The 22309-nt window shown below is 30.9% G+C and overlaps 4 protein-coding genes across 4 annotated transcripts; 3 read left to right on the top strand and 1 right to left on the bottom strand.

Moving 5' to 3' along the window:
• Positions 1 to 312: 312 nt before the first annotated feature.
• Positions 313 to 9863, top strand: LOC145763912 (cartilage oligomeric matrix protein-like). Its single transcript, XM_082575467.1, has 21 exons — positions 313 to 396; positions 474 to 571; positions 700 to 817; positions 1022 to 1254; positions 1363 to 1489; positions 1612 to 1767; positions 1939 to 2099; positions 2213 to 2349; positions 2566 to 2644; positions 3090 to 3248; positions 3395 to 3499; positions 3662 to 3769; positions 3994 to 4153; positions 4448 to 4614; positions 4711 to 4801; positions 6044 to 6151; positions 7107 to 7285; positions 7497 to 7640; positions 7720 to 8022; positions 9125 to 9236; positions 9320 to 9863. The coding sequence occupies exons 3-21, from the start codon at positions 733 to 735 to the stop codon at positions 9367 to 9369; spliced, it is 2664 nt and encodes an 887-aa protein (XP_082431593.1). The 5' UTR covers positions 313 to 396; positions 474 to 571; positions 700 to 732; the 3' UTR covers positions 9370 to 9863.
• Positions 9864 to 13551: 3688 nt separating this feature from the next.
• Positions 13552 to 16290, top strand: LOC145758484 (serine protease 33-like). Its single transcript, XM_082572515.1, has 7 exons — positions 13552 to 13710; positions 13817 to 13896; positions 14360 to 14484; positions 14637 to 14770; positions 14903 to 15073; positions 15201 to 15355; positions 15453 to 16290. Exons 1-7 carry the CDS (start codon positions 13659 to 13661, stop codon positions 15756 to 15758), a joined length of 1023 nt encoding a protein of 340 aa, XP_082428641.1. The 5' UTR covers positions 13552 to 13658; the 3' UTR covers positions 15759 to 16290.
• A 255-nt stretch (positions 16291 to 16545) lies between these two features.
• LOC145764191 (uncharacterized) lies at positions 16546 to 17778 on the bottom strand. Its single transcript, XM_082575797.1, has 4 exons — positions 17666 to 17778; positions 17043 to 17334; positions 16848 to 16972; positions 16546 to 16719 (listed from the first exon to the last, which is right to left on the bottom strand). The coding sequence occupies exons 1-4, from the start codon at positions 17776 to 17778 to the stop codon at positions 16632 to 16634; spliced, it is 618 nt and encodes a 205-aa protein (XP_082431923.1). The 3' UTR covers positions 16546 to 16631.
• A 2796-nt stretch (positions 17779 to 20574) lies between these two features.
• Positions 20575 to 22105, top strand: LOC145756073 (protein Wnt-4-like). Its single transcript, XM_082572314.1, has 3 exons — positions 20575 to 21040; positions 21527 to 21667; positions 21803 to 22105. Exons 1-3 carry the CDS (start codon positions 20576 to 20578, stop codon positions 22103 to 22105), a joined length of 909 nt encoding a protein of 302 aa, XP_082428440.1. The 5' UTR covers position 20575.
• The last annotated feature ends 204 nt before the right edge of the window (positions 22106 to 22309 follow it).

Below are 22309 nucleotides of genomic sequence, written 5' to 3'. Positions count from 1 at the left end.
TTTCAAATATTAAAAAAATTCACATTCTAGACAATTAACTTTTTCTCAAAACAACAACTTCTGCTTTATCTCACATTGTTTTTCAAACATTTTTTTGATTTTATCTACCATCTGAGATTTTGCAGAATTGCAGTCGATTGATTTATTCCAGAAAATTATCTTAAAAATGGAAAAACAGTTTATTTGTTTTTTGCATTTTCCAGTTTGTATGGCAAAGTTTACGTTTGTTGATCAAAAAAGCATGTACATCATTGGTTAAGCGATTCTTTACTTAAGCTAAATCTTAGAAAATTAATTTTATTTTAGGAAAAATGCTAGATCAGAAATATATAAGTTTTACTTTTATAATATTTTTTTGTGTTAAATTTTCAGTCTGCAATGGCGGAAAATATAGAGGTGAGTTAGTACCTGTTAAATTTTTTGTAGAATTATTGTATTTTAGAACACTTTCTAACGATTTTTGTATATTTTAGAAATCAATCTTCTAAACTCTTCAGAACGACAAAATGCTGTTGAATTATTTCCTTCAGTTTTTAACTACGATGATGTATTTTTCGCCGCTGATATTGAGGTATTTAAAAAAAAGTTTTTATATTTGGTTTATTTTATACCTTTTAAATGTATACTTTGTTAAAATAAGTATTTATTTTACATTGATACGAACAACGCTTCGAACAATAACTAAAATATTTATTTTAGATTGGTAGCCAGCAGCCTTTAACGTTACTGAAAATGTATGTGGTTTCACCACGCAGAAGACAATATTCCAGATCCTTAACTGCTTTTGAAATATCTGTCAATTCAAGACTTAACCAGGGTAAAATATTTAACTTATTTTTATCCAAATTTACTAAAAAACTATTTTTTTTATATTGTTGGATAATTTTGATATTTTTATTGAGAAATCACCAAGTTGCACATTGGTTTACCTATTTACTTAGGGATTCTTATATTAAAATTAACTAAGTTAGATTCTTGTTGCAATTACCAACTTTAACTTTCTATTTTTTATATAATTTAGTTTCAATTAAGTATCTAAACGAACGAAAGAACGGCAACAACTTGATTAAATTTCGCGAGGTTGGTTTCACGTCAAGTCGGGATCGGTATTCGATTTTGATTCATTTCTTTGCGTTTGGAAACGACGACGATTCTATAAGTGGCGTAAGGTTGTATTTGGATTGTAATTTGGTCGAAGAAAAATCGAATGTTGTTGGAATTAAAGCCTTGGCTTGGATGGGCGAAAATTTACGGGTAATAAAAACTATAGTTTGAATTTTATTAACCTAAAGAATAAAAAAAATATTTTGGGTTATTTAAAAACAATAAGAGTAACTGGTATTAAAAAATATTTTTTGCTAGATGTTGACTGAGAGGCAGGAATCTGGAAATGAAATAAGATCGTTAAAATTATTTTACAATGCAAAACTTAACGACATCCCAACTTTACAACGTTGCAGAATGCAAAACGATCAAATCGACATTTTGGGTGAATTTTATATCAATATTTGTTATAGTAGATAGAACATTAGGATAACATTACAAACTAAGAGTGTTACCCTTACAATAGGTATATATTTATCTATGTTATCTTAAGCAATTGAATTTCAGCTTCTACAATTGGAACTGATAATGATGAAACAAGTATTTTACTTGCGCAAATGAAACAGTTTAACGAGTTGATGTCACAACTCAAGTCTAGTCTCCTGGAAATGAGTGAAGAGACCGCAAGGCTCCGGGACATTATGCTACGTTGTCATGCATGTGGTAAGGGAATATATTAATGTAATACCTCGTATTTCATTGACACAAAAAGCAGATTTTAATGTAAACTAACATAAAAAGTATTGTGTTCTACTAACATATGTGTTTAAGTAATTTTAAGTAGTCTTTACTGTTGTAGGCTAATTGTAAAATATATTTTTTTTATTAATTTAGGCATGAGTGAAGAAGTAGTACGACCGCCTGACCAATGCGCTCTTGCAAATATCTGCTACGAGGGTGTCGATTGCCAGACATCGGAAGCAGGAGAGTTAATCTGCGGGGATTGTCCGGTTGGAATGACCGGGGACGGAATCAAATGTCGCGATGTCGACGAAGTAACTTTCTTTTTTTGGCTAATGTTTATAAAACTAATAGATAATGTGATTTAAATAATACACAAATATTTGTTAAAATTTCCTTTAATTAGTTTTTTTTAATGTTTTTTTAGTGTACCGAAACACTGCCTTGCTCCATACTGACCAATTGTGTAAATACCAACCCTGGCTATCACTGTACCAATTGTCCAGTTGGTTATACTGGCTCAGGTACTGAAGGACTTGGAATTGAGTTTGCTATTGCCAACAAGTAAGTTTCGTTTTTGTTTATAAGTTATTTTGTAAATATAAACATAAATTTATTGCTTTTTTTGTATAACTTGTCTTAAAAAGGTTACATTTTCTCGTTAAATTTAATTTAGATCGAAATAACTGTTGTATATTTATTAGTTTAACATAACATTAGTTTAACATAACAAAAAAAATATTACCCTATTTATATTTACTAAAGTTTTTTATTTTTTAGGCAAATTTGTGAAGATTTTGATGAATGTTCTATTAATAACGGAGGATGTCACAACAACACAAACTGCGTAAACACTGAAGTAAGTTTGTTTTGCTTAGCCTCAATTTTCACTTAGGGCTGGCCACCGTTTTTTTTTTATCAAGCGCGCATCACGTTGGTGTTTTTAGGCGTTAGAGACGCTAAAATTCTGAAGTGGCTGGCTAGTTATTGTGCAATAGAAATTTTTAAGCTCGTTAAAAAGCTGCTTATGTAGGTAGTGTTATTAGCTATTTCTGTTTTTTTTTAATTGAGTATAGAAGTTTAATCAATAAATAGAACACAAGATAATAATGTATCTGATGTAGTAGGTTGTTTTTTTGGAAAAAACATGTATTTTTTTAAGTAAATAACAGCTATTGCTAGTTGAACGACTATTGCTTTAAATTTTATGAACAACCGTCGCTTTGTTAGACTGTATACTTAATAGACGACATAGACATAACATTACAGAGCATATCGAATAAATAAATTGATTTTTATTATAGGGATCGTTTAGTTGTGGTGGTTGTCTTCCCGGTTATATTGGAAACCCGGAGATCGGATGCGAACCAGCACAAAGATGTGGGTTTCACGGGGCTGGTCAGATTGAAAATTGTCATCCACAAGCTACTTGTGAAATAAGAAGAACTTATCCAATATGCAAGGTGACATTTTTAAATCTTTTGTTTTAACAATAAGTATTTTTAACCTTTTAATTTGTTTATTAAACTTTTCCTGTTCTGTTTGTTAATATTTTTACTTGGTAACGGTTGAAGTTAAGTTTTTAATTTCACCAATTTGTTTATTTTAGTGTCGAATAGGTTGGGCTGGTGATGGATTTTTCTGTGGAAAAGATGACGATTTGGATGGTTATCCGAACGTCGCTCTACCTTGCTCTGATCAATCTTGTAGAAAGGTAACAGCAAACATTTTTTAATAGATTGACATGGTGCAGATATATGAATGTCTATTGCAATATTTAAATTTTTTAAAGCTTGCCTTGTTAATAAATGAGATACAATAATTAAGTAAGTTCGCTAGCACAAAACTATAGTAAATATATTTTCTCTTAATTTAGGATAACTGTGTTAAAACACCGAACAGTGGTCAAGAAGATATTGATAGTGATGGAATAGGAGATGTTTGTGATCCAGATGCTGATAATGATGGAATTAAAAACTTGTTTGTAAGTTTGTTACAACATATCAAATTTTATTAAAATATGTTTTTGGCTCTAACTTATCATATTATGGTATATAATGTAACCTACATTACTACATTGTCAATTAGAAGTTTTTGTTTTTAATAAAAAAAGGTTTTATTATAGTCCTTTTTCATTCTTATAAACTGGTCATTGATACCAAATTCTTGAGGACTGTTTACCTTATTTTAAAAGTATTTGTATTTTAGGATAACTGCGTTTTTGTTTACAACTTTGACCAACAAAACTCGGACCCTGATAGTTATGGAGATGCCTGTGATAATTGTCAATCAGTCGCCAACTTTGATCAAATCGATACTGATAAGGATGGGTTGGGAAATGCTTGCGATCCAGATATTGATGGAGACAGTAAGTTTTTAGTTTTCTGTTTTTCCAAGCAGAATTTAAACAAGAAATTGGCAGAAAAGCAATCAGGATTATGCTAAAAATGTCTTTAGTTACAAATGCTATTCTTTTTAGGTTATGTATGTAAATCCTTTTTTGCGCTGTTATTACAAAAATATATACATAAGAAAAAAAATAGTTATTTAAATTAGTAAACTATTAACCAACTAAGGGAGCTAACAAGTTATAAAAACTAAAAAAGAGAAATTTCATAGAAAAATAAAAATTAATATTAATTAAATATTTTTTTTCTTTAAGGTATAGAAAACAGAAACGACAACTGCAGGGAAAAACCAAATAACGACCAAAACGACGGGGATAGGGACGGGGTAGGGGATGCTTGTGACAATTGCCCCTCTAGACCCAACCCCCACCAAATTGACTCCGACGATGATGGAATCGGTGATATTTGTGACAACGACCAGGCAAGTGGCGCAATGGTGTTTTTAATTGGTGTTTAACATGGTGAATTTAATTTTTAGAAGTTTTGATTTATAATTTTTACTGATTGTTATTTATAGGACAAAGATGGGGATGGAATACAGGATAATAAAGATAACTGCCCTTTAGTTATAAACAGTTCACAGCTCGACACAGACAACGATGGATTAGGTAGATATTTGTTACCGCTATGTGACAGTCAAGATTTTCTTTGTGTTTTTTAGGTTTTTTATGTAGCTCCTTGCCGCATAAATAAGAATAACAAGTCAAAAGGTATCGTGTTCGATCCGCACCAATTTAATTTTTTTTGCGTTTTAGCCTTTTTTTTTCTTGCATTTTAGCCCGGCATTTACAGACATTTTAAATGCGTCTTACTAAATCCTGCTCTCTAATAAAACATAAAACATATAACCTTAAAGTGACTTAATGACAAAAATAATTTAACATAGAAAAGGATTCAAATTCGAATCCCATGAGAATAAATAATTATTTTTTATTATGATAAAAACGGAGAAGCTAAAGTAACTTTTACGTTTGAAAGGCTGATAGCATATCAAAAAATCTGGGTGTTTTTAAAATAAGAATAATCTTGTCTATAGAATATATTTAAGCAAAAAAATACTTAAATGTGTTTTATTAAAAGCAAACAATACGAAAACAAAAAAATCTTTATAACAACCCACAACTTAACACAACTCCATATTTGTCAAAACCAAATTCTGACGACAAAAAGTCCCGGTTTAATTTGATTGTTTATCAATCCTACTTAATCCATCCGTGAGCTTTGCACACATATATCACGTGTCACATTGCATTAAGCGCAAATTACATGATACTTAGAAACTTGATGTGGTAATAGGTAAATTAGCACTAATCAATTAAGTTAAAAAATAAGGACGTTTTGCGGCGCCAAATTACAAAATGTCAGATTTTGTAACTTGCGTGGATTTTACTAAACTGAGCTTACTAAAACCGCAAGTGAATAGCACGTATAATCACTGCAATGTTTTCGTGTAAATAAAACGTGTAATAAATAGCTCGTATTGTTTTTAGAGCTTTGGTATTTTGCACGACGCTTTTGATAAATATTTACCGCCGATCTGCACGCCGTGGTCCGCCATTTTTATTTTTAAATTTTTAAGCTGGGTAACATTGATCATTTCAATGAGCTTAATATCGCTTTAAAATAATCGGTTTTGTTTTAAATTTTAAGCTTGTTTAAATGTAAATATCGTGCGCAGTGATTAATTGTTCGTTAAATTGAAATTGAACTTTTTTTGTTTTCTACAAAACAAACTCGAAAATTTTCGGATTAAAAGTCACGCCGTGTTATTTTCTCTCAGCAAAATGTTTTGCACAAAAAAAGTAAATTTTAAATTTTTAAATTTTAAATTTTTTGTTTTGGTTACCAAGGTGATGAATGCGATGATGATGACGACAACGATGGAATTCCTGACGTCACACCTCCTGGTCCTGACAACTGCAGACTGGTTTCAAACACCGACCAAGTGGACGTTAACAGTAAGAAATTTTAAAAACGTTTTTTTTTTTAATTTAAGTTATTTTTTTTGATAAAATTATAAATTCTTAAAGCTATAAAAATGTATGGAAATTCTTTAAAGTGCAATAGCTTAAAGCAATCGGCTTTATTTCCCTAATTCCTGTGTATAGTTTAAAATTGTAACAATTTTGGTTAGAAATTTTCCACCCGCGGAAATTAAACACTTGGAAACTTTAACACCACAAACTTTTATTGAACTTTGTCGATATTTAAATTTGTTTTTTACGGATATTTTATTTTCTATATACGACCACCCATATTATAAAAAAAAACTATTTTAAGAGGAAAACAAATTTCTCGCCTTTAATTTTTAATTGCTGGCTAACATTTATAATCGGGTTGTACGTTTTTAATTGCAACCTAGTAATGGTTTTTGACTTATTTTTTTTATTTTATTTTTTTGCAACACGCCAAAACTATTTTGACGTCATTACAGCACATGGCTTATAGCTGCGAGTTATTTTTGGCATTTAAAACATTCAAAAAAATGTCATCATTTCGCAGCAAAAGAAAAATTCTTAGCCTAATTTTTATTTATTTCAAATAAACCTACAGCCTTTCGTAAGAGCAATTTTAATAACCAAGTCCCAATTCTCAATAATCTTAATAACCTGTTAAATGACAATTTACACTCAAGACACCAGAACTTTAATTACCACTTTCAGGTTCTGGCATTAACGGAAATTTTGGTGAATTTGTTTAACCGCAGATGACATTCTAGTTTAATCAACTCAATAACATTTCTGGTTAGCTTATGAGTTGACCTAAAAGTAATGTTCAAGAAAACAAAATTGTTTCACACTTTTTCGCCAAAAAATCTATCTAAAAATACTTTTTATTTGGAAGTTGTTATAAGTTAAATTTTTCATTAATATCTTTATTGCTTCATTACAATTAAAAGTAACTTTGTTATAGATGATGGAGTTGGAGATGTTTGTGAAAATGATTTTGATTACGACAAAGTTCCCGATCAGATCGACGTCTGCCCAGAGAATGCTGAAGTTCATCACACAGATTTTAGGACTTATCAAACTGTGACACTTGATCCACTAGGTGACGCTCAAATCGACCCTGACTGGCTCGTTCAAAATCAGGTACTGCTAACTTTGAATTTTAATTTTACTTGCTCATATTTTAAGATAAAGCTTATCATAAAATAAATACGTTTTTGTTGATAAATTTTTTTTTTTTTTGTTGATAAAATTTTAAAAATCATTTGACATGATCTTATAACCAAATAAGGGTTTCAAAACATGCTTTCTGTGTTAAAGATACAATTAAGTTTGTTTTTATTAAAATGTTTAGGGTCAAGAGATTGTGCAGAGAATGAACAGTGATCCAGGTCTGGCGATCGGTTATACATCGTTCAATGGTGTCGACTTTTCTGGAACTTTTTACATCAACACAATAACTGATGATGATTATGCTGGCTTCATTTTTGGATATCAGGTAACTAAACAACGTTCCTGTAGTTTTTATTCTATTTTATGAGTAAACAAACATCAAAGAAAATCTGCTTTGGTTTTAGGATAGTAGTAGTTTTTACACTGTCATGTGGAAGCAGTCGAAACAGACTTACTGGCAGGCTACCCCGTTCCGGGCAGTGGCTCAACCTGGCATTCAACTAAAGGCCGTCAAGTCCCGGACCGGACCTGGAGAAACGCTCCGGAACGCGTTGTGGCAGACTGGCGACACCCCGCACCAAGTTAGACTGTTGTGGAAGGACCCACGTAATGTAGGGTGGAAGGATAGGACCTCTTACAGATGGGAATTGACCCACAGACCCGATGTTGGTTACATTCGACTTCGAATGTACGAAGGAGCTGATTTAGTGAGTAACTTGATTTTTTTTATGTTTACATTTTGAGAAATTAAGTAATTTAATTTGCCATTAAATATGCCTTATTTTTGTGGTGTCACATTCACTTCATCTTTGACATTATTAAGGTATCCTTTATTGGTTAACGTAAGGTATTGTATAATAAGCATATCCGATTGTTTATATAACAAATGTTAAATTACGAATTCTTGGTATTTTAACATTTACTTGTTTATTCATGGGCGGCTTGACTAATACATACCCGCCAGGACTATCAACAAACAATCGCATAGAATAGCTTAGTGTGGGAAATTTTGGGTCTGTTCAACTTAAACAAAATCGATACAAGCAGTCGTAAAATAATCCCGCAATTCTATTATTTATTATTTATGCGAACACTCCTAATAAATTATGGATAATTTGGCCATATCGAATCAGTGCCAAGCACAGATGCGCGTTGTAATCTCACACTTAATATGGCGTGGTAATTTCACGTCTGCATTAGGCACGACCATAGAAAAAACAAACGCAACACTTTATAGCGTAACGTGTTCACCAATTTGTTAATTTTGACGCATCATTGTTAAGAAAAGGTGTGTCTATGACCTTTCGTTTTGCTATTGATAAACAATGACGAAATCGAACTTAAAAGTGATTTTACAGGCTGCTAATGCAACAGCTAAGACGAAAATAAAGTCGTCTCACAATTTTGCGCCGATTTTTGTTTCTCTGCCATATGCTGTAGGTGTTAATTAAACAGATTATTTTTGAAAGTAATTAAGTGTTTTGGATTTCATCCATAAGTACGATCGTTAAGGTAAACCAAAATAGTTTGGGATTTAGTCATAACACATGAATCGATTTTGCGGTAATGCAATAATGGTTTGAATCATATTTTTTATTGAGAACACTCTCAGGCTACATGTTAACGTTGTCGGATTCATTTTTTTCTATTATTTATTTTTGCCCTAGAATAATATATTGACCATTTTTAACAACCAGGTTAATTTAAATTGAATTTAATATTTTTAAGTGTCTTAATAATTAAACCAATTAAATATTTTATTTTTTTAAAACCGTTATGTCTTGTTTATAAAAAAATCATGTTTTTTAGACTGCAGATTCAGGTGTAATATTGGATACAACGATGAGAGGGGGAAGATTGGGAGTTTTCTGTTTCTCGCAAGAGAATGTGATTTGGTCAAACTTGCATTATCGTTGTAATGGTAGGTTGAATTTAAATTTTCTGTCAATTTTCAGTTTTTAAAATAAAAAAACAATATATTGAAATTTATTTTAATTTTTTTAGATACAATACCAAACGATTTCTTTCGCAATAACGCAGAAGAAATGCCATAAATATTTTTATTTTATATAAACTAGTAACAAATAACCACTATATCAGTATTAACCATTTTTTGGGACACGTGCGTTTACACCATTCGATTATAAAATGTAAATTATGTATATATAGTGTTATATGTCTTGTTCAATTTTTAACGAATTGTTACTTAAACGTAGTACTAACACCACGCATTGGCGTTTATGTCTAAAATAAAAGGCAATTAAGATATAAATGAAATATTTTAAAAAAATAATTTTTTTTAAAATGGCGATTTATTAAAATGGCCTACATTTTGAAATTTTATTACCACGCCCTTCGTGCGGAAAGATTTTTAATATCCACTTCGCAAAAATAGGGACGCTAATTTACATGGCTAATTATGGGATACTTCGACATAAACGTCGCTTGTAAAGTTCAAATCGGGGAAAACATTTGCCTGACAATGTTAGGTTTTTTTAATTTGAATTTGGAATTGAAATTCGGATTTTATTGGCAGCTTGCCGAGCCAAACAGTTTTTATTACGTCTAGTGGTTTTAATAGTCGGCTGTCTGGTAAAGATTAAGCTGGAAATGTTTTGCAACCTTTTATTTCGGATGTCCTTTCGCGTGCCGACTAACCACCAAGATTCGGCTTCGATATTTGAGCTACATGTCTGCGCGTGCAAGCAACCTGTAATCAGCTTCACGCGTACATGTTACTCACGTGATTGCAGCATCGAAATTTCCATGTTTAGACCTTAAAGGGGCAAACCAAATTTACACAACAAGGCATTCTAACACCATATTTTCAAACACATTTGGGCATTGTATCGATGACTCAAACTTGTTCGTTGTGTTGAGATATAAGCAATATTTATCGGAGTTTAAATGTTAAAATGATATGAGATATACAATATTGCTCATCCTGTGGTTATTTTTAGCTGGATGACGTCATTTCGCTTGAATTTTGCTTACGGTAAAACATGTAAATTTGTGAGTTGTCGCTTTTGTTAAACAATATTTACCATTTATACTGCGTCAGTTAGGTCTGTCTGTTTTGATATAATCTTGCCTTGTATATTTTTAGTGGTATCGTATCATTTTAGTGTATATCTTTTTGGTATAATCCCCAATTGTTTACCAGACATTATGGTTTAATGCGCAAAACTACAACCAATGCGATTGTTTTAGACAAAGAAAGTATTTTGAAAATAAACTTTAATATAAATATTGTCTGGCGTTGAGATCTACTTTTTAAAGGTTAAATTGTTTGAGCACTGTCTTTGTCAATTCAAATAAGTCATTCATGTTATCCTGATACCATCAAAAATGGAAAAGCAGTTAAATCAAAAACCTGTAAATATGTGTTACTGTAATAGAAGATAAAATGTATTATGTGTCACAAAATTTTTTTTTAGGTTATATATTATAATAATATATAATTTTATTAAACTGAATTAGGGTAAAATTGTGTTAAAAAATTAATTTAACTAAGCCGGGAAACTTGAAATGTTTAAATTGCGTCATTTTTACTTGAAATACTTTAATTGGTCCGGTAAGACGGATATAGTAATTCATTATCTTTTATCTGTACAACAATTTCAACTTCTGTACATGCTTAAATGTAAACAGAAGTTGTAAGATTTGGCGAAGATTCTAATTTTAGAAATAGTCCAAAATTTAACAACAAAAATCGTGTCAAAATTTCGTAAACAACTTTCATAATCTTTTTTATCAAAGATGTAGCGAAATTAAAACTTTTGCTGATAAGTGTCATTTTCTGGGTAAAATTTTATGGAGAATAGGTTATCTCCGATGTTTTTGATATTTTTTCCTTTTTCAGTTGTGAAAAGGTCGTCAAGACATTGGTGGAACACATTAACCAATCAAATAAAAGCAATCTCGCGGGTTTAAAACGTTTCATATTACAACATCTCAATCAAATTGATTAATTTCTCCATATTATATTTTTTTCAATCTTCTTAAATATTTTGCTTTTAAACGTTGGTTTAAAAGTGAACAATATTTACTTTTAAAAAGAATTGTCTAATAAATAAAAATGATGACCATTATAAAAAAAAATTAATATTAAAAAAATATAATAATGTGTGCGTTGGTTTAAAAGTGAACAAAACGTTGGTTTAAAAGTGAACAATATTTACTTCTAAAAAGAATTGTCTAATAAATAAAAATGATGACCATTATAAAAAAAAATTAATATTAAAAAAATATATTAATGTGTGTTGGAAAATGTAAAACTTTTTTAAAATAAATGAACCTTTGTCAACTACAACATTTATTAGAACTTGGAAATTTTGCAGCCTAAACAAAACCGCAATAATAATTAAAACTTGGTTGTGCAGGTGTTTAAACCCCTTTTTAAAATAACTTGTTAGATAATTGCACGTATTCTGCAACCTACAAAAAAATGTGATCGACAGAAATTTTTTTATTTTAAAATTATAAAAGATGTTTGTATTATATTTTTGTGACTTCATTTTATAAAAATATAAGTGGATTAATTTTTTCTTGTGAGGTTTATATAAACATTTAAATATATTATATTTTTTCATTGTCTTCAAAGTTTTTGGAATGACTTGGCAACTTTCGACGGTGCGAATACAAATTAAAATTTTGTCAACAAATTTAAAAGCTGGTTTTAGTCGAAAAATCGTGTTGCCGCACCTATAAAACATGCATTAACAACATTGCTTACAACTATTTTAAACACACCAACAACGCAGCCTTTAAAATTGTCGCAGACAATCTTATCTCATTTCCTATTAACAGTAACAATTTTTCTGCAGAATTTCGGCCATTTTGGTGATATTTATTTCACCTTTTCGTTACCCTTTAATATTTTGAGATGTTTTTGACTGACAGAATTGCAAAAATTGTGTAGTAATTTGGCTTAATCCGTTTAAATTGGTTTAATTCGAAGTTCTATGTCGCCACAGCAACAAGTTCGTGCTATTTATAGCAAAGGGGGAATTCAGTTTTGTAATTCTAAGAAAATTAGACTTTTGATTAGCACCTTTTTCTATAAAATAGCCATATTTAGTTTCCCTGACACATCCCTGATTATGGGCTTACACAATGTGAACTGTGAAATATTTTAATATAAGAATTATTAATTGCAATTTGATTAAGGAGGCATTCTGTAAAAGTGCCCCAAGTTTCCTGAGATTACAATATTAGATCAATCTAAAAATTATCACGTTTACGCGTATGGCTTATCGTCATTTCAAAATCAGCAAAATGTCTTTAAAAAAAACATGCAAGCTCATTTTGGTTTTGACTCATAGAAACGTATTTTTCTTTACCACATTTACCCCCTACCCGCTAAATAAGAATGATAGACTTCCTATAATTACAGCTTACTTAAAATGCCATTCGGAATTATATGCGTATAAGTTTGTAATATACATGACATTCCGTGAATATCGTGGTTTAGAAATTTCCTTTTAAATAGAAGGCAGGTAGGTAAGTTTTTAATATACGATAAGCAGATTATATTTACGGTTTGGTAAACTTCTAATATGCTAAAAGGCTTCATTATTGTAACTGAAAACAAACGCGATGTACGATGTTTTATCTTAAATTAAACCTACATCATTTATATTATAAATTGCATATTTAAATTTAATTTTTAACAACGTTTTTGTGAATTATTATTAAAGTATATACATTTAAAATGCTAAAATGAAACGGCAAAGAAACTCGAAAAAACTCGACAAAAAAGGTTTGCGCACACGATGCGATAATTAAAAGATCCGTTTCAGGCCATATTTTTCACGCTCTTGTGGTGCAATAAAAGCATTCCACTTCAAATTTTGTCTTGCTATTCTAGGTTAATTTTACTCTGACTACCAAGCCTTTTTTATACGACAAAAAATTATATTGAGACTAGTTGAGTTTAAGTTTATGAATTTGTATTTAAAATAAAATATAATTATTTTGACGGGGAAATAAACTAGACGTATTTAAATAAAACGTGTTGCCGGACCTAACCTAAACATGTTTATTTTAAGAGTAAATGTTAGTTATTACTAGATCGTGGAAGGAACAAAACATTACAAGGCAGTTTAGCTATACACGTTCAAATATAAATATCATTTAAAACATAGCTTATTTTAGTAGTCAAAGCCATAAAACAAGTTTGCAGTTTGGGAGATATAGAAAAAATATGTTTATGCAGATAAAATATTAAAAAATACATTTTTATTTTAATTTTATAGACGAATGTTTTAAAAATTAAAAACGGAATTTCGTATATTATTCACCTGACGTCTTCTATATAGAAGAATAAACATTAAATATCGAAATGATATCAAATATTATTATTCTACTCTTATTTATCTCAACAACTTCTGCAGGTAATGTAATAAATATTTACTTTGAATCTTTTTTTTTATTAAACAAAAAATAGATTTCCTGTTTTGGAGTTTGTGGTAATAAATATATATTAATTTTATGTTTTAGATGAATGCGGAAAACTAACTTCGGCCGAACTTCGAATCGTTGGAGGCCGGGAAGCGACAGCTCATTCCTGGCCATGGATCGTAAGTTTCCCCGATGTTTTTTAAAGTTTCTCCGATGTTTATAAGTTCTTAGTTTGACTTGCACATTGAAAAATACAGATGTCACTTTAATAGCCTAAATAATCAATGACGTCACTTGTCATAAAATTCCCACGCAAATAATATTATTTACATCACACGGCGTCAAGTTAAATTGCATCACATGATAAAGTCGCTCTTTGTCACTTGATTTAATCTCACTTACTTTTGTGCGGTTAAGTTTTATAATCTTGTTTTTAACTTAAACTGGCTTAGCTGACGTAACTGATAAAGGTATTTGTTGCATTAAGTTAACCGTAATGTTCATAAAATGCGTTTTTTAAGGGAATTTTTTTAAATGGGCGTTTCATTCAAAGTAACTACATGATACATTAATAATTTGCTCTACTTTGTAGAGTTTATGCATGGAATGATATAGAATTTACTATAATGTTTTTTTCTATAGGTAAGTTTTTCCACAACCGGCCCACCATTAACAAACGACCGAACTAAACAATCACACGAATGTGGAGGAGTTTTGATCACTAACGAATGGGTTCTTACAGCAGCTCACTGCCTCGATAATCCAAAGTAGTCAAAAAATTAAAATTTAGATAAAATATTGAATTAATTATAATTAATTTAACCTAGTGGTTCATGTCAAAGAAATTTAATTGGATAAAAGTATAATAAATACATCCTTTTAGTATTTATAACTTATATCAATATATATTTTTAAATAGGGCCCCAGGTACTTTTCCGAAAAGAATACCACGTGAGTGGATAGTAACTGCTGGTATGCATGACCGACGACCAAACTCCTCAGATATGTTATATTGGCAAACTAGTCCTGTTCGCAGATTCTTCCCGCATCCAAGTAAGTGTTATAATAAAAGTCACTCTTTTATATAGCAATATTTTGGCATCTTTGATAAACTGTGATTTTACTAAAAACTAGAAGATTTCAGGTGCCGTTTTTTTAGTTTTAACTCGCTTGTTTTTTTGGTAGAATTTAAGTTTAACAAGGAGTTAATGGCGACTGTAAACGATATCGCCTTGCTACAACTTTCCCGTCCTTACCGCGTTAACGCTTACGTTAAACCGATTTGTTTGCCCAACGGAGAAAGATTACTTAGACCCGGTTGGGGTTCGTGTTATACTGCCGGTTGGGGTACTACGGGTAAGTCTCTTAAATTTTATTTGTTCCCACTAAATACTGAAATTTTTATTTTATTGATTTAGAAATTTTTTTAATTTTTATTTCTTGAATTTTTCGAATTAAAAAATCATGATGTTTTTGTGTACAGACGAGCGGAGCGACAGTTTTCCGTTAACTTTACAAGAGGTGCAAATACCGGTCATCAACTTTTACACTTGCCGTAAATTGTATGGAACTTTATTTCGACCACCATTTCATGTTTGTGGCGGAGATTATTTTTACGGACAGAAAGACAGTTGCAAGGTAATAATAACCTGTAATGTTTATAAACATACCAGAATTGACTTTTCCATCAATTTTTTTGTGAAATTGGAATAACTTATTTTGCTTGTTGTTTTAGGGAGACAGTGGTGGTCCTTTAGCTTGTCAGTCATCGGACGGAACTTGGCACGCGGCGGGAATTGTGTCGTGGGGAATCGGCTGCGGGCGAGCAAAAAGACCCGGGGTCTACACCAACGTTCTGAGCTATCAAAATTGGATTGTTCGAGTCCTAATTGCCTACTCCCCAAGGGGTTTACAAAGATATCAATCTAGTTTGTTAAGCATGATTGGACGTCGATCCAAACGCTCTACGTCGTTTACAGGTCGACTTTTGGAGATAAGCTCTCTATCATCATCTCGCGACATTACTTTTAAAGGATTTTAATCGTGTTTAGAGAATGCGATGGAGAAAAATGTTGACAGATTCAAGTGACGATCACCAAAGCGTGTGATTAAACGTAGAGTGGAAAAAAACAAATTTTATTGAGTAATATGTTGCGTACAAAATCACAAGTTTTTAGATGTTGCTTTCAAAAGTATAAAACACCATACCTTATAACATATCTTTTGTAAAATGTTTTTAATGACATACATATAGATTATCAACTAAATACTGCCTGTCGTGTAGCTGTGCAGCACATTACAAGACCGACGATGCGCCTACAGCGTTGATAATTCGACGTGGATAATATAAGGATAAAAAATTGTCCAAAAAAGAGAAAATATTGACCTTAATAATCATACTAAAATTTGTCTAATTATTGTTAATCCAAAATTGTCTTTTAGTATATCCTTATAAACTGACACAACTACATTATATGTACAATTTTATATATTTTTGTTGGGTAAATAACACATTGGCAACAACATTGTAAGTTCAAAATAAATCAGTTCCAACTAGTTGCTTTTTTTACTATTTTAAAACCTGTGCCCTAGGTTTGTCTTAAGCTCGAGGAATTTTAATTCAGCACGCCAGGGAAATATAAAGTTTTGTAAATGCCTGTGCATATTTAGTTTTGTATTTCACTATTAAAACCTTGTTGTTAAAGTAAGTTTATAATATATATGTCAGTATGATAAGAGTACCATAGAAAGCATAGCAAATTAAATACTTTAAAATAGTCACGTAAATAAACAAAGGTAGTTTTAACTTGAGAATACTATTGGTTTCTAGGAACTGGCACTAAAGTATGTTTTTGTTAAGAATTTAGGGTTACTGATATCAGTAAAATCAATATAGAAATTTCAGTAACACTTGCTAATCGTTTTTCTTTTCATGTGAGTTAAATATTTGATTTGGAGTAAGTTCTATCTCAAAATCCCTGAGAATTCGAGTTCGTACATATCTAAATAGGAAATATAAATAAAATCGAAATGTTATATACTAATTAGAGCCAAAAACATATAGCAACTAATAAGATTTTTTGTTACAGAAAATAAGTTTTATTTAAAAAATTTCCTAATTGTATAACACCTTGTTTTTCTTGCTGCCATCCACGCCTCCTCTGGAGTTTGGGAGAAGATAGATGCCTGTTTCTCCTCCTCGTCTGTATTGTTGTCGTGATCAATCGTAAGTGTGTCCACCTTCTTATTGCAATCCTTTTAAAAACATTTTATTTAATCACAGTAAAATTAAAAATTTGTATTCTGTCGAAAAAACTATGTGTACCTCTTTAATGTTCATTTTTAAAACAAAATCTTTAACTTTGCTGGAAATTTTCTCATCGTTTTCTTTTGTTTTTCTTAAAAGTTTTCCATTTTTCTTCTTTTTAATCTCATCTTGTTTCTTTTTTAGTTCTTTAGTAGGGTCTTCGTCTATAGAAGATGAACGAGATGTTCTCCTTTTGCCTTCTTTCTTTTCGGTTATTGATTCTCTCCTATATCGAGCTTCCTCAAGCAACGATTTGGCGAGTTCGCGACGAATTGAAACGCATTCCTTTTCCGTTTCTTTAGCTTTTATCCTGGAATTATACAATAAGGAATACAAGGTAAACAGTTTACTTTTTAAGGCTGAAGTTGCAGTTTAAATATGCAGCTAATCACATATAAAATTACTGTGAAATCTCGCAACACATAATGAATTAGTTTTATCAGTTGGGTTTTGAAATTGTCTTTATTATAATATTTGCTTTTCATCTATTTTTAATATCGCACGGTTTATTAAATGACTATAAAATTCCGTAAGTCTATATTCTTTTACGTAGAAATATGCCCAACTAGCATAACATAATACTGTTGCCAAGAAACCAATAACAAACCACAAAAACAAATAGGATTTTAAGTGCTATGAACCTGTAGTTGGCGTTAATTCCCCCGTTTCCTTCTATTTTAAGACTAAGTTTACGTTTTTCTCGTACGTTCGCTTCCTTAGCTTCTCTTATCATTTCTTTTACATTGCGTGGCATGGTATTTCCATTGCTATTGCACTTTAACATAAAAATACACTGCTTTTATTGGACAATACTATAACAATGTGAATGTCTAAAAACTCGAAAAAGACATACATTAACAATACAAAAGACAATATATATTTTTAACAACAATCTATAGGCTATTTAATTTATTGAGTCATTTTTGCTTTGGTCAACATATTAAATATTAATATTTATATAATTTTATTATTGTGTTATGCGGTGAACTCTACCTACTAACATTTACCATAGCTTATATACATTTTTGTTATTTGTTTACACAATTTTATAATACAATAACGACGTTTATTTGATAATTTAATTGTGAACAAACTGACAAAAATTACATAATTTACTTGATATTAAATTTAAACTTTTTTTGCTTATATTATTTTCTGAATAATCTTCCCGATAAAGCTAAATTTATCTCTGATACATTCTTACTTTTTTTGTTATCTTATACTTAACAGAACAAAATAACTTAGTAATAACAGTCTCACTTTGTAATCGCTATTCTACCACGTTGGCCTCCCATTTTTCAAATGTTACTTGAATTAAATTGTAGCGGTGTCGAAAGATGTTTTACCAAGGTTGTTATCATTGCGCATTAATATCGATAAAATATGTTCATTCAAAGCGAAGTAATCTACATTTGAAAAACGTGTCAAGGCATTGTTAATCTTTGTTTAGTGAGCGACTTTAAAATGTAAGGCCATTTTTCCCAATTTATTTTTTTAACATTTAAAAAATTTGATTTTTAACAAAAATTTTTTTAAATTTGTAACAAATTTATTGTTTTCTAAATTTTTTCTGTTGTAAGATGTGTCTTCTTTAATAAAGTTAAAAATAGTTTAAATATTTTACTGTCTTAAAGTTAATGTCATATCACAACAAACAGTTTTTAAATAAACTTCAACTGAGCCCTTTAAAATATTTCTATTCATTTTCAATGTTACAAAGTAACCGGACATAAAGGTTATTTTATCAATTGACTTGATATCTTTATTTGCTTTGTTAAACTGAAAACTCTGAATATACAATAACACGTAATTTTTCGTTAATAGAATTTCTTGACTTATTTTTATCATACATAATTAATAAGACATTTTTTACGTTATCATATATAGGAGTGGTTATTCATTTTTGATTGATCTAAAGCAATTATGAACACATACAAATCAAATCAATATGAACACCACATTTTCTCACAACGCAATTTAATGCCGTGTTCAGTTATATAAGCTAACACTTCGCCCGTTTATTTTTACACAGAAAATCTTATACATTCTGTACACGAAATTGGTTTTATCTACCATGTATCACAATCAATAGAAGGATGAAAATAGTTATTGTTTTTAACCTTGTTGTGGCAAGTTGTTTGTTTGTTTATCCGACCAAAGCACACGCAAGCGCAATTCGATTGACAGTTTAACTTACCACTTTACGAGATGAAATAGCACATGCTTGGGCAGGGCGATAAAGTGTTTTGAATATAGCGTTATGACAGGCATTTTATTTTGGGCCTAAATAACCTAGTGAAGACCGTTGAAGAGCCCTCGTAGCGCTTTCTACTATTGCAACAGTTGCCTAACACTTTAGAGTTAAACTTTCGCTGAATATGATATTTTTGACAGTTTAGGTTGTTCTCCCTCGGCGCACCAATGCCTGCCTGCTGGATACTTTAGGTAACGAGCACTTCAGCTTATAAAAGGGTCAAAAAGCAGTCTCATCATTTCAAGAGTAATGGAATTTCTCATTTTCCCGCATACTGCGCAAAGCAATCACACATGAGCTTATTTAAAAAATGTGTAAGGTACAGATGACTAACAATACCAAGACAGCTGAATAAGCATTTTTACATATTTAAAAGTTTTTGGTTTGGTGTCGTACAACCTATAGAAAAAAAGTCCCTTTAAATTGTTTAAAAAACTAGAAATGTAATAATCCAACTTTTTTTAAAAAATTTAAAATTGAGGTTGTAGAAATGATATCTACTATGGGAGTTAATCTGCAGATAAAGATTTTTTTCTTACCACCATTCCTGTTAGATTAAGTTTTACCATTCACGGAAATAGAACGGGTGATAAAATAATAAAGATTATTGAAAGCGCTTATAGGATCATCCTGACTGTGCTAATCATTTAGCTAAAGTGTTAAATATTTAAAAGTGCTAATAAATAACTTTTTTTGTAAATACTTAAAAATTTGTTTCTAAAAAAAAATTAGTCATGATTTTATTTTGACTGTGATTACAGAAAGATTAGAACATTTTTTAATTCGCATATAAAAGTATGAAACTTAGTTAAATAAGGCGATATAAAATAAAATGATAAGAAAGGTTTTAAATACGGTTGTGTTTTTGGCAAATGCAATACCATTTTCTCCGATTGCCATCAACAAATTATTTAATTTCTTGCTTTTTATGCATCTGGCCCTTGCTGGTATAGCATCAGGAATACAATGGCTGTAAGTTCTAAATTAAAAAAATGTCATAAACTTGTATCTAGGCTTAAAGCCTGTTGCTAATATTGTAAACCTCTTTTTGTAATGCCTTTTTTAATTTAAAATGATTAACATATTTTAAACGCAGGTCGCTAAGTAAAACATTATCATCTGGTACTGCTGAAGTCAAACGATCACCATTTTATTTGGACATGTGCAACAGAAAAATGTATTTTACTAGAAATCAAAGAAAGGTTAGTGTGCCATTATTGATATTTCAACAAAGAGATTTAATAATTTTAATGTTGTTTTATATATTTACTAGCTTTGTCGTCGTCACCATTCTATAATGAACTCGGTCGCTTTTGGTGCCTCCATGGCAGTTTGGGAATGTCAGAACCAGTTCGCAAACGACCCTTGGAATTGTTCCATTCCGCTTAAAAGATCTTCGCGACAAAAGCGATCCGTTTTCGGCAAGGATCTAATGTCTGGAACTAAAGAAGCTGCATTTGTGTATGCTCTAAGCTCAGCAGCTGTTGCTTACTCGGTCACCAAAGATTGCAGCGCAGGTTTGATACAGAACTGCGGCTGCGACGAATCTCTACAATTCAATATGTCACCCTCGAAAAATTTTGAATGGAAGGGTTGTTCCGATAACATAGCCTGGGGTAAGAAAATGTCGATGATGTTTGTCGATGCAGAAGAAAAACCAAAAATTAAATTGAACTGGAAAAATAAGAGATGGAAGAAACTGAGAAAAAGAGTGAACAATGAAATCAGCATTAATCTAAACAACAATCGTTTTGGTAGAGAGGTTTGTAACTGTTGTTATTTTATTGGCTTTTTATTATGAAAATCTGCACATCTTCAGATTGTAATTTAATTTACATAGGCTCAGTATGGTGTCAACTTTTAAAAAACCCTTCTTAAATTTTTTCTATGGGTATTTGCGTCACTTTGTCATCGTAACAAATTTCAAGTCGCAAAAAAGCAATTTATAGAAATCGATATTTCAAGAGGGTAAGCTGTCTACTCTCTTGGATAATAGAAAGTGGCCAAAATGGAAATTATGACACACTTGGAATAGTAATTTGTTAAAGAATTTGTGACTATTTGCAAAGGCCAAAACCAAATTCTAGTGCGTGCTTAACTAACTTTCTATTGTATGCTAAATGTATTCATTAATCAACGATTTTTTATTACCTTAAACTTGGCCACGAACTGTTTTTTCAATTACAACTTTGCTTATTCTTTACAGGCAACAAAAAATGACATAATTATCTATAAAATTTATTTTTAGAGTGTTTCTGAAGAAATGGTTTTGAAATGCAAGTGTCACGGACTTTCGGGCGGATGTAACGTAGGTACTTGTTGGCGAACTCTAAAGCCATTTTCTTCTGTTGGAAGAAGGTTAAAAGCAAAATACAGAAAGGCTAACCAGGTAAACAGTCTTGTTCGTTGTATTGTTTTTAATTTGATTAGGCTAACTTATTTTTGCCTTGTTAGTAAGCAACAGCGTTTTTGACAAGAATCCAACAGTTAAATACTACCACTTATGATAAATATATCTTTACAGGTGCATGTTATAAGAGAGCACGGGAAGACCAGACTCAAGCCCAAAGTGCGATACAATAAAAATAAACTTAAAAAGTTAGAGCTGGTTTACTTACGAAAATCTCCGGCATTTTGCGCCACAGCTGGTCGAACTTGTAACCCCGATCCTAATTCGCCATCAAGTTGCGATGCACTGTGCTGTGGCAGGGGTCATGAAAGTTTAACAAGACAAGTATCTAGCAAATGTAACTGTACATTTTCGTGGTGTTGTAATGTTACGTGTGATCCTTGCAACGAGACAGTAATAAAACATGTTTGTCTTTAAAAGTTATTCCTTTGAGGTGCTGGACGCCTTTATTTTTATGTTGTGCCGGCAAGCATACTAATTGTAATTTATTTATAACTTAAAAAAACGTCTACATTGTTTTTACTTGCACGTTAACGAAGTTAATAACTATTAGACAGTTTTTTTTTTTTAAATGTTCTTTATTGCTGCTGAAATATTGCCTAAATTGTGTTTTTTTATTTT

The sequence above is a fragment of the Corella eumyota genome, chromosome 1 (genome assembly GCF_963082875.1).
Source record: "Corella eumyota chromosome 1, kaCorEumy4.1, whole genome shotgun sequence".
NCBI lineage: Eukaryota > Metazoa > Chordata > Ascidiacea > Phlebobranchia > Corellidae > Corella > Corella eumyota.
Note: the sequence above shows the minus strand (reverse complement) of the source record. Positions and strands in the feature narration are given on the sequence as shown.

Coding starts and splice junctions, on each gene's coding strand:
- LOC145764191 (XM_082575797.1), bottom strand. CDS start 17,778: ATGCCACGCAATGTAAAAGAAATGATAAGAGAAGCTAAGGAAGCGAAC. Junction 17,335..17,665: donor GGAATTAACGCCAACTACAG/GTTCATAGCACT, acceptor GTATAATTCCAG/GATAAAAGCTAAAGAAACGG. Junction 16,973..17,042: donor TAAAAATGAACATTAAAGAG/GTACACATAGTT, acceptor TGTTTTTAAAAG/GATTGCAATAAGAAGGTGGA.
- LOC145758484 (XM_082572515.1), top strand. CDS start 13,659: ATGATATCAAATATTATTATTCTACTCTTATTTATCTCAACAACTTCT. Junction 14,485..14,636: donor CACTGCCTCGATAATCCAAA/GTAGTCAAAAAA, acceptor ATTTTTAAATAG/GGCCCCAGGTACTTTTCCGA. Junction 15,074..15,200: donor TGCCGGTTGGGGTACTACGG/GTAAGTCTCTTA, acceptor TTTTGTGTACAG/ACGAGCGGAGCGACAGTTTT.
- LOC145756073 (XM_082572314.1), top strand. CDS start 20,576: ATGAACTCGGTCGCTTTTGGTGCCTCCATGGCAGTTTGGGAATGTCAG. Junction 21,041..21,526: donor ACAATCGTTTTGGTAGAGAG/GTTTGTAACTGT, acceptor ATTTATTTTTAG/AGTGTTTCTGAAGAAATGGT. Junction 21,668..21,802: donor AATACAGAAAGGCTAACCAG/GTAAACAGTCTT, acceptor ATATCTTTACAG/GTGCATGTTATAAGAGAGCA.
- LOC145763912 (XM_082575467.1), top strand. CDS start 733: ATGTATGTGGTTTCACCACGCAGAAGACAATATTCCAGATCCTTAACT. Junction 2,100..2,212: donor AATGTCGCGATGTCGACGAA/GTAACTTTCTTT, acceptor ATGTTTTTTTAG/TGTACCGAAACACTGCCTTG. Junction 3,770..3,993: donor ATGGAATTAAAAACTTGTTT/GTAAGTTTGTTA, acceptor TTTGTATTTTAG/GATAACTGCGTTTTTGTTTA.